The 14,886-nt window shown below is 40.0% G+C and overlaps 1 protein-coding gene across 1 annotated transcript in view; it reads left to right on the forward strand.

Annotated features, from left to right (window-relative positions):
• Positions 1-255: 255 nt before the first annotated feature.
• TMEM212 (transmembrane protein 212) overlaps positions 256-14,886 on the forward strand; it is a 27,002-nt gene continuing 12,371 nt past the window's right edge. The window contains exons 1-3 of the mRNA XM_015814931.1: positions 256-478; positions 12,522-12,581; positions 14,097-14,420. Of these exons, the coding sequence (XP_015670417.1) occupies positions 314-478; positions 12,522-12,581; positions 14,097-14,420 (549 nt within the window). The 5' untranslated portion in view covers positions 256-313. The remainder of the gene's footprint in view (positions 479-12,521; positions 12,582-14,096; positions 14,421-14,886) is intronic.

The raw sequence follows: 14,886 nt of genomic DNA on the forward strand, positions 1-14,886 counted from the left end.
ACCTTCTTTCTAAAGCAGTCTCCATTTTGTTTATTCCCAGCTTGGACTGGACCCTGATGAAGATTTTTCTTTCCACAGTGGTTTATGGCCGAAATTGTAGGCTCAGTTGTTAAGGACTACCTGTAATTGTTCCTAATTCCACTTCAGTGCCTTATATTTCAATTATACAATGAATTGTGATCCACCTGAGCAAGCAAACAATAAGGAAACACCCCTGACAACTATCTCCAAGACGCTTTGGTGTGTAATGGTATGTGTCAGCCTATTGTACAGTCTTGTGCAATTTACAGAAGGAAAGAAGAGAGATTCGAAAATGAACACAAGGAAATTGTTTTTAGTTACTGGAAAAGTGCTCATTTCCTTTGGAATCCTAAGCCTCATTTCGGGAATTATTGCTTTTTTTCCTGTTTTTTCTTATAAACCAGGGTTTCTTGGATGGAGCGTTCACCTTGCTTCTCCCATCTGGAGCGGATATTTGGTAGGCAGAATTAATAGATGTCTCAGAAAGAATGTTGACACGGGTGTTTATTTAAGTGACTGGTTTAGAGGATAACTTGGTATCTAAATTATTAGAAGTTTATTATACCAATGTATTTGGAAATACCTGTCAAATATTTGAGGCTTCAGTATCATAGTTCTAGAATGCAATTTTTCTACAATACTAATATGCAACTGGACTGATTAATTTCTAGTGAAAATAAACAAATGGGCTGATTAATTTCTTGTGAAAAAGTTATCCTAAGAACAAAAAGGGCTGTGAAAACTTTTTTTTTTCTTTCTAAGCCAAAGATGCATAAATTCTTGGTAAGCTTGGTTGCGGATTTCAGGGACTTCAAAAAGCTGTTACTAAACGTAATTTGTAATATGATAGTGGAGAGAAACTATGAAATACAAACCCGAAGAGTAACTTCATTAATCATATTTACTTTTCATAATTATAAACATCAAATGAAATCAATTTCCATTTTTACCCTGGCTTTATCAAGCCAATGCTTTTAAAAAGTATAGCTCAGATCAATTGCAGCTCAAAGTGAAGACAAAGTCAGGCACTTCTTTGAGATTGGTGTATGGAGATTGGGTAAATATTTGAAATACTGAAACAAAACCCATTATATGAATACATGTTTTTCATGCATAAAATTACTAGTTGAATCAGTGTAAACGTCTTTAAAAGAGTGCATAGAATGTGATAGAAAGAGAACAGTGAGAATGTGAAATTGGTCAACTTCTCAGACAAATGTAATTCACTGTAACTGCCAAACGCATAAAGAACTTTAATTTCTGATCCAGAAACTTTAGTATTTTTGTCATTGAACCCGAGATTGCTTGCAAGTTTGTTTACAAGTAGTCCTTGGTTAACGATGGTAATTGGGACCAGAATTTCCATCGTTAAGCAATGCGGTCATAGTGTGATGTCATGTAACTGCATCACTTAATCCCAGCACTTGCCATTGCTGTTGTTAAGCAAGGATTGTGGTTTGTTAAGTGAGTCCTAGGATGGCTCTCAAGCAGGCAGCAGCAGGCAGGTAAATGGATTCACAAAGTGTACAGGATGGATAGTATGATGCAATGTGAGGACTTCAGGACTGGGGGCTTGGTGGCCGCTGGATGGGGGAAAGTGTAAACAGCTTACTGGACAGACCTGCAATTCTTTCCTGCCAACTTCCCCATTGAATTTGCTTGTGGGAAGCCTGCAGAGCAAATCATGTATGGCATTACATGACTGCAGGATGCTGCAATCGTTGTAAGTGTGAGATGGTTGCCAAGCATCCAGATCGCAATCAGGTGACCACAGGAGCGCTGGGACAGCTGGAAATTCAAGGACTGATTGTTCAGCAACATTGTAACTTTGAACGATTGTTGAATGAATGGTCGTTAAATGAGGACTACCTGTATATTTTTTTTTGCCTGGGCTTCTTAGGGCTGTGCAGATATCTGGGTTCAAAGGACATATGTGAACGGACCTATAATATTAATCAAGAATATTTTAACCCAAATGTGTTTTTCCCCCAAGATTGTACATCAGTTGCTGAAGGTGCAAAAGACAGCTATTTAAGCTCAGGATGGATGGGATGCAGCCTGCTTTAAGATAAGGGATTTTGTCCTTCAGATCTGATTCTCCACATAGCCCTCTTTTGAAGGATTACATGTTCTAAATAGTCCTGTGATTAATCACTGTCTTAATGTATTTAAATGTTTCAAAATGGGGGCATTGTACACAATTTAAAGGAGGGCTAATTCCAGCCACTTGGTGTGGAAGGGAGGAAAGATATATGTCATTCAGCTCTTAAATCCAGATTCAGCCTGTTTCATTCTTTGTACTGCAGGTGAATGGCTCAGAAATCAAGAATCAAGGAGAGTTATTTGTACTACATCAGTCTTAGAGACAAGATCTTAGAGAACATGAACATTTCAGATTTCTTTTTCTTAAAACTTCATCATAGAACAGTGATGGCGAACCTTTTAGAGACTGACTGCCCAAACTGCAACCCAAAACCCACTTATGCATCGTCAAGTGCCAGGTGGGTGTGGCCCATTGAGTGGGCATGGTTGCAGTGGTAACAGCAGGCTGGGTGGGACTAAAAAGTTCAATCAATTCCAACTTTGCAAGATCTTTTTTTTTCCCCACAAGAAGTTGAAATTGACTGAATCTTTTTTTTTTTGCACATGGCGGAGGCCTAAAGCAAAAAAGTTTTATAAAACTCAGCTGAAGGCCTAGGACTGGGGCGACGGCACGAGTGCCCATAGAGAGGGCTCTGAGTGCTACCTCTGGCACCCGTGCCATAGGTTCGCCACCACTGTCACAGAACCTAGCAAGGATACGCACTTCCAAAAGTGCAAAACAATGTACAGTTTGTAAAGCTAACAATTTAATTCTTCTGGCATTCACGGTTATCTAGAAGAGGAATCTTACCTTATTGGCCTGTGATTTTTCTAGATATCGGGATAAGATAGGCCACAAGAACTCTTACATGGCTGTGAAAACCATGTGCAATATTGTTTATTAACAGCAGATACTGAAGATTAAGCACGTAGCAGAAGAAACCAAGGTAGAGTCAATACTTTGATAGACATTCAGTAGGCTTTATGTATATGCAGACCAAGAGTAGTACACCATAGGATGCTCGTGCAAAATATTTTGACTCTGCCTTTTGTAGTCTTATATAATTTAGCAAATACATCCTGCTTCCCAGGGTCTTGAATATGTATCTCTTTATTTCTATAGATGTTTCTGCTAAAATGTAACTTTCAAGTTGACTGAACAGGAAAGCATTAAACCCACAGGGGAGCACCTTAGAGGAAACATATTATTTAGATTTTTTTTTCTGGTTTGTTCAGACTGTTTTGGCATTGAGATAGATTTGGTAACCCTAATGGATGATATTTAGCAGAGAAATAAGAGATCTTTGTATACCTTTGGATACACTGACCACAGTATCCTTTTAGAATACTCAATAAATTAGAGATCAGAAGCTCAATTTTGTTGTGTGTCCTTTTACTCTCAGAAGAACCATTTAAGGATCAAGGGTTGCCCTATACCAGGGGTAGGCACCCTTGGCTCTTTTATGACTCGTGGACTTCAAGTCCCAGAATTCCTGAGCCAGGAGTTCTGGGAGTTGAAGTCCACGAGTCATAAAAGAGCCAAGGTTGCCTACCCCTGCCCTATACTAACTTTTGAATTCATTAAAAAAAAGATGATAGGGCTCTTCTGTCTATAAGCTCATTTCTGAAGTGTTTTCCTTAATTTCTAGCAATTGGGAACTGTAATTGCTTGGAACTAAATTAATTTGACCTGCTACGAAAGCTCCATAAATAGATCATGAATTAATGATATTGTGCCACTATTTTTAGCAGATTTATGTGTGGATGAAGATTTTTTTTTTAGGGGAGGGAATGAGGCACTATATATTTTTTTAAATGAGGATGTACCATGGTACTTTAGAAATTACGGCTATTTTTTAACAGAAAAAGCCACTCTGGGAAATATTAAAATGGAACTCCAACATCATGTCTAGTTTGACCTAAGATGGTGAGGGAAGCACAGTATGGGCTTCCAAAGGGTTCTTGAATCTTTCTGATGTTCTGTGTAGGTCAAAGTTCAAGAATATCATTGTGAGCAGCTTCTAGATAAGCCAAAGGGTTAGCAAAACTGTTGTTGGAATCAGTAATGGCACAAAAAGTGAACAGATGCATTCGCCTGCATTTTCTCTACTTGTTTCCTGAGAAAAATTCCTTCAAGAATAGAATTTTGGAGAGTACTGTACTTTATCTTTAACTTAGGCATATTTAGTGATGAGGTGGCCACAGGCTATGTCAATATCCTGCTTTTTAATTTCCCCCAATGGTCTGCTGTTACCCACATTTCCATTAAATTTCAAGGGAAAAGAAGACATTTTGAAGGAACTCTTCCAAGTCAGCTTTTCTGGAGAAGTATTACTACAATTTTCAAGGAAAATTTCTACCATTAAAAGCCCTTGAGAAAAGAAGAGAAGTAGAAAAGAAATTCAAAGCAGATCTTTCCCAGTTAATGGGTTTTTAATTGTTGTTTTGTTTTTGCTATGAAGACACACAAATTGTACGTGTTTCCTAAGAAATTTCGCTCCCTCAGGCAAAGGAGAATATGTTACCCCATCCCATATTTTATAATAGCCAGTTGAAATTTAGTTCAGTAGTTCTAACATGTTGGCCGATATCTCCATTGTGCTTGAGAAATCTGACTGACTTAGGGGAATAGGACAGACTGTCTGGAAAACACTGGAAAACTTAGAGAAAATAGCCAAATCATATTGATACCTGTGGCCGGCCTAAGGAACTAAGAACGACACAAGGAATTACTTTAGAGTAGGGTCTTTATTGTTGCTCACCTATAGACAGAAATCTTGCCAGACCAAAGCATTTATTTGCATAACTCCTAGATATACACTGTGAACTGCTAGGGGAGGTCCCCCTTTGCCCTTTTCCTGCATACCAGAGATTCCAAGCTTCTCTGCCTCTTTGCTCCCTGGGAAAGATCCCCACTCTCTTGCGACTATGGATTACATTCCACCCATACCTGTGCCTCTTTTTCACAAGATGCTTGCCTTAGATTGTCTAATGTAGAGGTGGGGAACGAATGCCCCCTTTATGACTCTGTGGACTTCAACTCCCAGAATACCTGAGCCAGCATGGCTGGGTCAGGAATTCTGAGAGTTGAAGTCAGTGGTGGGATTCAAATATGTGAACAACCGGTTCTCTGTGTGGATGCCGCTTCTGGAAGTCCATTCTGGGCCTGGGCAACAAAAAATTAGCTACCAGTTCTTCCGAACTGGTGCGAACTGGCTGAATCCCACCACTGGTTGAAGTCCACAAGTCATAAAAGGGCCATCGTTCCCCTCCTGTGGTCTAATGGAATGGCCCAGAATACTTGAGGCAGCCAATCTAGGAAAGGAAGATATAGCAGAATAATTACGCAGCAATGGGAAGGGAGGCAGGAGATTGAGACAGGAGTGGGATAGGAAGGGGGGGGCAGGTGACTGAGAAAAACAGAAGAATGTGAGAAGGAAAAACAAACCTGGTAAAGCAGGAAGAGACATATAAGCAAGAAATCCATCATTTCAACAAGGCTGTATTTTCCATATTATTTTGAAATCTTCAGCCCTACTGCTGATCTGTAGCTTAGAGCATTTTGCAAAAGACGAAAACTAAAATGGCAGAATCTGGGGAAAAAGGACACCCAAAAGAACAACAACAAAATTTCTGCAGAACCATACTTTCGCAACGTTTGGGCGGAAAAAGCAAGAGGGATTTCTTGCCATTACATTGAACGCAATGTGGAAACTGATAATCTAATAGCTTAAACTCTCCTCCTGGAGTTGGCCCAGCAGCCATGAAATAATCTCTTCTCTGTTCTGTTTCTCTTTGTTCCCTCCACCACATGTGTAAATGAGGGAGTCTGGGTTGGAAAGGCAGACGGTGAAAAAAAAAAAGGCTTCCCAAATGTTCTTATTCTGTTGTGTTATTTGTTCTGGCTAGAAACTCTGCAAGCATTTTTTTTTTTACCTGATATATTTTGCCAACAGTCACTCATGACTCCAGATGTTTCTGCTTTTGTTCATGGGAACTTTTTCATGGTGTGGAAATGCCAAGATTATAATTTCAGGCTTTTATAAATTATCTACTCAAACTCTTATTTTAATGTTGCTGTAAAGACCACAAATGTGAACATCTAGATTTTTAGACTATTGGAACGGAGCGTGGGAGGGGGTGGGAAGTAGGGGGGATTGGGCAGGGACGGGGAAGAAACCTAATCAAAAACTAAAAGCCAAATCTTTATTTATCCCGGTTCAAAAATATTACCGGGTAAATGAATTGAAATTGGAACCAATGAATATTATATGTAAAGGAATGCTATAGAAGGAATGTTAATGAACTTACTAATCACACCCCTCACAGTGGTTCAGGGACCTTGGCTGGAAGGAGTTGAGTGGTTCTATAAATTTGTTTAATAACATTCTTCTTCTTCTTCTTGTGCCATATCCGTTATCGGACGTTGACGATCATGTTGGCGATCCTGTTTTTATCAGCAGCCACACGAAAAAGTGCTGCTGAGTTTTGTCCAAACCAGTCCCTTAGATTTTGAAGCCATGATGTTCTTCTTCTGCCTGGACCTCGTTTGCCTTCAGTCTTTCCCTGGAGGATTAAATGGAGTATGCCGTATTTTTCTGGGTGTCGCATCACATGTCCGAAATATTCTAATTTTCATTTTTTAATTGTTTTGATGATTTCCCTTGGCTTTCCCAGGAGGCTTATCACCTCCTCCTTTCTGATCTTGTCAACCCAGCTTATACGTAACAGCCGCCTGTAAATCCACATTTCAGATTCTTCTAGTCTCTTCAGATGGCCTTCTCTCTACTCCATAGAGCAGGATAGAAAAAAATATAACATCTGACAAGCCTGATTTTCAGTCTTAGGCTTATGTCATGACTGCAGAAGACCTTTTTCATTTTGAAGAATGCTGTTCAAGCTTTCTCTATCCTTGTCTTTACTTCAGCGATCATGTCCCAGCTTTCATGTAAATTGGAACCGAGGTGCGTGATCCTTTCAACTTTTTCTAATGGTATTCCTTCTGAATTTATTGGTGGTAAATTTACATTAAAAAAATTATAAATGGAACTCATCCCTAGACGTTTTTGTTTCCTCAGCACTGGAATGCTCAGGGAATCACAGTGTTACAAGTCACATGAGCAATCAAGGAAGTGGCCATTCGAAAGAGACTTGGGTTAGGAAGGGCTCTCCTGATGTTGCTGTTACTGCAAAACACTGTGTCAGGTGTGGGAAACCATGAACTGGGATACTGCTTCCTAACCCCTGCAAAACCTCTGGTGGCACAGTGGTTAGAGTGCAGTATTGGGGGAATGGAGGCTGAAACAAATGAAGAACGTTCAGAAATTGTGTATGTCTAGTTTAATGAAAAGATAGCAGTGTTCGACTATCTCAGGGGCTGTCACAAAGAAAAGGGGGACAACCTATTCTTCAAAGCACCTGAAGGCAGGACAAGAAGCAATGGATGGAAACTGAGTTATATAAACAGAGGCATAGAATCAAGATCAATGTGAAGTATTAGTACCGCTTTATAAAACCCTAGTAAGCCCACACCTGGAATACTGCAGCCAATTTTGGTTGCCATATCACAAAAAAGATGTTGACAGTTTGGAAAAAATTCAGAGAAGAGCAACTAAGATGATTAAAGGCCTGGAGACTAAAACATACGAAGAACGCCTGCAGGACTTGGGTTTGGCTAGTCTAAAGAAAAGAAGAAATAGGGGAGACATGATAGCAGTGTTCCAGTATTTGAGAGGCTGCCACCAAGAAGAGGGGATCACGTTAGTCACCAAAGCACCAGAGGTAAGGACGAGAAACCATGGTTGGAAACTGATCAAAGAGAGAAGCAACCTGGAATTAAGGAGAAACTTCACACTTTTACACTAAAAATTAAAAAAAGATTTTCAATTCACCAACAATTTTTTAAAATAAAGAAATTATTTACCTTTTGCACTTAGTCAATCACTGTACACCCACCCACACATGTCAGTTGTGTAATGAAACATAATGGTCGCCACATGCAGTAAGCACTCAGCATGCGACCATATGACCAATCACAAGCCAAGCAGTGCCACAAACCGAGCAGCGCCTTCACAACCAGCACGGACGAAGTACGCATGCATCAGACTCGACACACAAGCAGCCTGTATGTACCATTTTAATGATTTTGCCGCCGACCTGCTACGCTCGACAGGGTGATTCTTTATTGTTGCTCGCATATTATATCTTGGGGAGAAAACATGTGTGCATACTGAATCCATCAGAAGGCTAGAGCAACAGGTGCTCTCTTGAATCCTGACCCCAAATATGAAAAGATCTTTGAAGCCAAGAGATGGATGCCAGTTTAAAGCTTAACACTCTTTGTAAATTCATGAAAGGCATGAGATTTATATTGAGTGCTTTCAGGCTGTCACTCATAGCAACAATGCAACAACTCCACACCAGCTTTCCTGAGTTCATCTATCATAAAAACAAAAACAAAAACAAACCACCGTGCTGAACTGAGTTATTTTGTCTTCAGTTATAGATTGCCAACTCTTTATTCCAGAGAAGATGTAAGCAAATATTTCAAGTAGGAGAGCTTGAACTTCAGGGAGAAGGAGATATTCAATACAAGCAAGACTTCATCCCTTTGTAATGAAAGGACAATTTAATAATACCTATCATCCCTAATTGCAAAAATAATATCAGCGGCTTGAAAATAGAGTTCCTCCACTTTCTGGAAAGTGGATAAAAGAAAGTCTTAACAATATGGTTTTTGTTTTTGGGTACAGAACTGTGATGGCAGGGATATTTCCAATCAGTAAGTCATTCAACATGTCGGTCCCAGGGGGCACTATCTGTTATAGAGCAGGGCTTTTCAACCTTTTCACCCATTGTACCACTTTTAGGATATGGCAGTATCCGAGTACCACCAGTCGCCTAGCAAGGTGTCAAAAACTTGATGACCCCCCAAAAGGAAAAAAGTGATAAAGTACAGGTAGTCCTCGACTTACAACAGTTCACTTAGTGACTGTTCGAAGTTACAATGGCATAGAAAAAAATGCCCCCCAAGCCACAGCCAAGCAAGACACCTGCCTGCCTGCCCGGCCGCACTCTTCCTCCTGTCTGAGGTTTTCATTGTTGTGAGCATTTCTGTTGAGGATTGGCAGTGGGGGTGGGGAGGGGGTTTTTTGGTTTTTATGCCCCCCATCTGCTGGGTGGTTGCAGCAGGTTTTGGTCACTTCACATGACCCCGGGACACTGTGACCGTCATAAATATGAATCAGTTGCCAAGCATCTGAATGTAAATCACAAGACCCTGGAGATGCTGCAACATTCCAGCTGATCGGCGCTTCTTCAGGGCTCAGCAGAAGCACCAGGATCAGTGCTGCTTTCCACCTGATCGGCGCTTCTTCGGGGCTCAGCAGAAGCACCAGGATCAGCGCCGAGCTCCAGCTGGAGCCTGGCGCTGATCCTGGCGCTTCCGCTGAGCCCTGACAGCCCTGCAGCTCCAGCCATCTCTCACTCAGGCTTGTGCGGTGCTGCCATCAGTTCAGCTCATTCCTCTCCCCCGCTACCACTTTTCTAGGATGGTTGCGTACCACCTGCCAGGTGCCAATGTACCACAGGTGGTACCCGTACCACTGGTTGAAAAGCCCTGTTATAGAGGACTCCTGTACAGTTCATTCCCTTTTTCTGGTAATGTAGATCATTGCTATGAATAAAGAAAACCAATATCCTTTCAGATTTTAGTCAATTTTTTTAGAGCCTAAATACAAATAATATTGATTCTCTGCTTGTTCCCTGCTGCAAAGGGGGCCATCATTCTTAGTCATTCTTGACATTTCATAAGTTGGACAATGCCAAGTAGTTATCGTGCCAAATTGATGTGCTGTTGCATAGCTACTTTATCAAAGTAGAAATAAATATGACATTGAGATTGCCCAGAATAGCAAACGCATATCTTTCCCCCTCTTTATTCTTTGAAATATTATAAGAGAAACGGATGACATGATAGATATATTTATATATTATAAGCACTAAGCTTATATTTTAAGTACGAAGATGAAGAAGTTGTGCACTCCCTTTTCCCAGACTAGCTAATGAACTGAGACTACACTCCCAGAATTCAACAATCTGAAAGGTACTTACTTTAATAAGGTTGCTCTTACTTTAAGAATTATATAAAAAAGAACAACATTTATCAAAACAATGAGCAAATGCATACTGTATGTCTGTGAGCTTTCTCTCATTGCATGGAGAAAATGGACAAATATCTTACTACTATAGATAGCCTATGTAGGTTTTCATTAATGTTTACACATTAAAAGTAGAGAAATTATTATGTTCTATCCCTAACCTTTCTTCTAATAAATAATGGTAATTAGAGCTTTCAAATTCTTGTTCACCAAATTAACTCTTTCCTGTCTGGATCACAAGAAGGGAAAATTAACATATGCAATTAAATTAAGTTATAATTTCTCTTGTATCATCAATTGTTTTGAACCATACTATGGTGGATAGAGTAGAATAGAGTTGGAAGGGACCTTGGAGGTCTTCTAGTCCAACCTCCTATACCATTTTAGATAACTGGCTGTCCAGTCTCTTCTTAATAACCTCCAGTGATGAAGCAACCACAACTTCTGAAGGCAAGCTGTTCCACTGTTTAATTGTTCTCACTGTTAGGAAGTTTTTCCTTAATTCCAGGCAGCTTCTCTCCTTGATTAGTTTCCATCCATTGTTTCTTGTCTTGCGTGCTGGTGCTTTGTATAATAGGTTGACCCCCTCAACTTCTTCGAGGCAGTCCCTCAAATACTGGAATAGTGCTATAATAATAATAACAACAACAACAACAACAACAACAACAACAACAATAATAATAATAATAATAATAATAATAATAATAATAATAATAATAATGATGATGAAGTTGGAAGGGACCTTGGAGGTCATCTAGTCCAACCCCCTGCTCAGGCAGGAAACCCTATACCATTTCGGACAAATGGCTGTCCAGTTTCTTCTTAAAAACTTCCAGTGTTGGCGCATTCACCGCTTCTGGAGGCAGGTTGTTCCACTGGTTAATTGTTCTAACTGTCAGGAAGTTTCTCCTTAGTTCTAGGTTGCTTCTCTCCTTGGTTAGTTTCCATCCGTTGCTTCTCGTCCTGCCTTCAGGCGCTTTGGAAAATAGCTTGACTCCCTCTTCTTTGTGGCAGCCCCTGAGATATTGGAACACTGCTATCATGTCCCCCCTCGTCCTTCTCTTCATCAAACTAGACATACCCAATTCTAGATTGGAGGCTAAAACATATAAGGAATGGTTGCTGGAATTGGGTATGTCTAGTTTAACGAAGAGAAGGATGAGGGGGGACATCATGTCCCCCCAGTCCTTCTTTTCTCTAGACTATCCAAACCCAAATCCTGCAACCGTTCTTCATATGTTTTAGTCTCCAGGCTTATGCTTTGCAGTCACATTCATCCTCTTGGCAAACTAGTTTGCTAATTATTACCATACCTTTCCATAACCATTGTTTCCAGCTTAACCACCTATAGATGGATGCAAATTTCAGAAAATCCCATTCCTTCATTCTATGATAAAAAGATAAGGTGTTGTCTTTGGAGATGCACCCAAACATTGGCCAGTCATTTTCAAATTTGTCTATATTTAGAAGGACTATAAATTTGTTGTTGTACCCCTAGAGCAAAATTTTCTAAAACTGAGTGGTTGCTGCTCCTGATTTCATATTTTATTCTCTGTTTATCTTTCCATTTTGGGATCAGTAAATCCCCAGATGTATACTGAACATACTGAAAATTCATTCGCCCTCACTATTTTACACTGATGCCAGGATTTAGAACTCAAACTAATAGTGTTTATGAGTCAGGTCTGCAGGAAGGGAACAAAATACATGAGTAAGCTATCACATGGTTCCTTACCCCATTGGAATAATCACTTGGAGTCATTATGGACTACAAATATAATTTCTACTTAATTATGGTTTAATAGGAACCTGTCTAAATCTCAGTACCAGATAAAACATATAAGAGTTTAAAAATAAATCTATAGCGAACCCCAATGGTGCTTTTTCAAAAGGCAACTAGCCTTGTCTTGTTTTTACTTGAAGACGTTTCGCTTCTCATCCAAGAAAATTCTTCCGTTCTGACTGAAGAAACTGCTTGGATGAGAAGCAAAATATCTTCAAGAAAAACAAAGTCCATTTGCCTTTTGAAAAAGCACCTTTGAGATAACCGTGACCTGCATGGCTGAGAATCACCATAGACATCTATAGCACATCCTTTCTGTGCATGATGTAGAAAGTTTTTCTAATGTTAGTGAATTTGCTTCCTTGCGCTATTTTTTTTTAAAGTCTGTTCTGCAAAATACTTCAGAGAGAACAAAGGGACTGTTAACATTGTTCACTTTATGATATAAATCCATATGTTTTCCCCTCTGTCTACAGGCTGTTATTGCAGGTGTTCTTATTACTCTGGCTGAGAAACAATGGACTTCAAGATGCCTGGTAAATTTATGTGGTTATTCCATGTGATGTCACATTCTAGACAGAATTAAACTAGCATAGATACAAACTGGAAACCAATGAGGTTTTTTTCTACCTTAGGATATAAAATAAAAATAATGTAAGGTTTTTAAGTACTGTATACACAATTTAAACTTGCCCCAATTTACAAAACTGGGCGAGAGCTAGAGATATTTATTTCCTGACTTGAAATAACCAATAAAAGCCACATCAAACAAATCCATTCATTTTAAACAAAATAAATGTTTTGATGCTTTTTTGATGCATAGGAAATGAATAAATGAGATATGCATTTGGGGAATATCAAGTAAACATGAAAGTTCATTCTTATAAGTTCCTTAGAATATGGGCATCTCTTTGTATCCCCAAAGACATTTAGGGTTTTAAAAATTTTATTTTGAAGAATATATGTTTGTGTGTGATGTGCATAGTTTCAATCACATTATCGCCACCACATTATCGCCACCAGGGTTCATTGAAACCCTGGGGACATTCCTGTTCCTCTGAAGAGTAGTGCAAAGGAAAATGTTTTATATGAATGGACAGTAATAATACTGGTGGTAAAAAGGACTTGGAATGGAGATTTTTGGGACCCATCCTCCAAAACCTTCAGCCAGCATAACAGGAAATCCATGTCAGACTTGTGAAAATGTTCATGGCTTGATTGTCTGATTCCTGACATACATGAACATTACATAGAAAATAGTTCAATACCACATTATTTTGTGAAGACATGAAAAGTGAAACCAAAAGTTAATTTAGTTTTGAATGTCATAGCCCAGTGATGGCGAACCTTTTAGAGACCGAGTGCCCAAAAACTGCCCCCACCCCTGCTCCACCCCCTGCCCTGCTCTGCCCCTACCCCGCCTCCACCCCACCTTCCCGCAGGGCCACTCACTGCTTCCAGGGCCCGCGGCAGATCACCCAGGCAGCCCAGCAGCGCCATGGCAGCCACGTCCTCTCCCCGCGCACTGCATCATCAACTATGCATGATGGGGTGTGAGGGCAGAGTCTTGTTTATGCTGCCTGGCTGCCATGTCCTTGGCTGCACTGCTCCGCGTGGGCCACACTTGGGGGCAACTCTCCTCCAGTGGGGTTGCTGGTGAGGGGGTCACGGGGGGAGGCAAGGCTGGGGCAACAGCACGTGTGCCCACAGAGAGGGCTCCAAGTGCAGCCTCTGGCACCAGTGCCATAGGTTCGCCACCACTGTCATAGTCTGTGTTTGTCCAAATTTACACAATAGCAGATCTTGCTTCTTGGCAATAGGTGTTTAAAATTGCAATTTACCTTTCCAAGTTCAGTGTGCTTCTTTTGATTTTTGGTAGTATTTGTGATTCCAAAGGCATCAAAGAAAAAAACAATGTCAAAAAATAGATGAGAACATCACTAGCTGTTAACAGGCAAAAAGATTGCTTAGGAATCACTAGAAAGAAACACGACTATTTTGTGTATTATGTGATGGCCAAATGTGACCACAGACTTTTGTTTCCATTGCAGTGGGAGGCTGCTTTTGCCTTTAGCATCTTCAATGTCATCAGCTCTCCTGTTCAAAGCGCTATCGCAATGGCATCTCTCCTTCTGGGCCCCTATTGTTATTATTCTTTTGCTGGGGTTTCAGGCACGAACTACCTCAGTTATGCCATTTCATCATTTTTTCCTTACGGCAAATTTGCTTCTTCATGCAAAGATCCATTGCATTATGAGTGGTATCACCTGGTGCTGCAAATTCTAGACTTCATCTCTGGCCTTGTCATTCTAAGTGCATCTTTGACCACTGTGGTCAAGCTCACAACAAGACTCTTCCAATTTGGACATTTAAATGTGAGTATTAATCCAGAGCTGGGGTAGTTATTGCCAAGCGCATTAAGATCTGTTCATATAGTGAGGGCTTTCGCACCGATCCCATGGATCAATTAAAATCTATCCCATTTTAACATATCTTTTTGAAAGATAGCTTTTTGTCCTTTTTCGCATGGCTTTGTTTTAGAATATCTAGAAGATGAGAAGATGAGGAAATTGAGTTGAATTTGTTTACTTAATTGCTCAAAATGGCCTTACATTTCTTCCTTTTATATTTGTTATGTTGAAGTGTTAGTACCACTTTATAATGCCCTGGTAAGACCACACTTGGACTATTACATCCATAAAAAAGATGTTGAGACTCTAGAAAGAGTGCAGAGAAGAACAACAAAGATGATCAGGGGACTGGAGGCTAAAACATATAAAGAACAGTTGCTGGAATTGGTTTTGTCTAGTTTAATTTAAAAAAAGGACTAGAGGGTGACAT

Source organism: Protobothrops mucrosquamatus, unplaced genomic scaffold (assembly GCF_001527695.2).
Source record: "Protobothrops mucrosquamatus isolate PMUCROS unplaced genomic scaffold, P.Mucros_1.0 scaffold298, whole genome shotgun sequence".
Lineage (NCBI taxonomy): Eukaryota > Metazoa > Chordata > Lepidosauria > Squamata > Viperidae > Protobothrops > Protobothrops mucrosquamatus.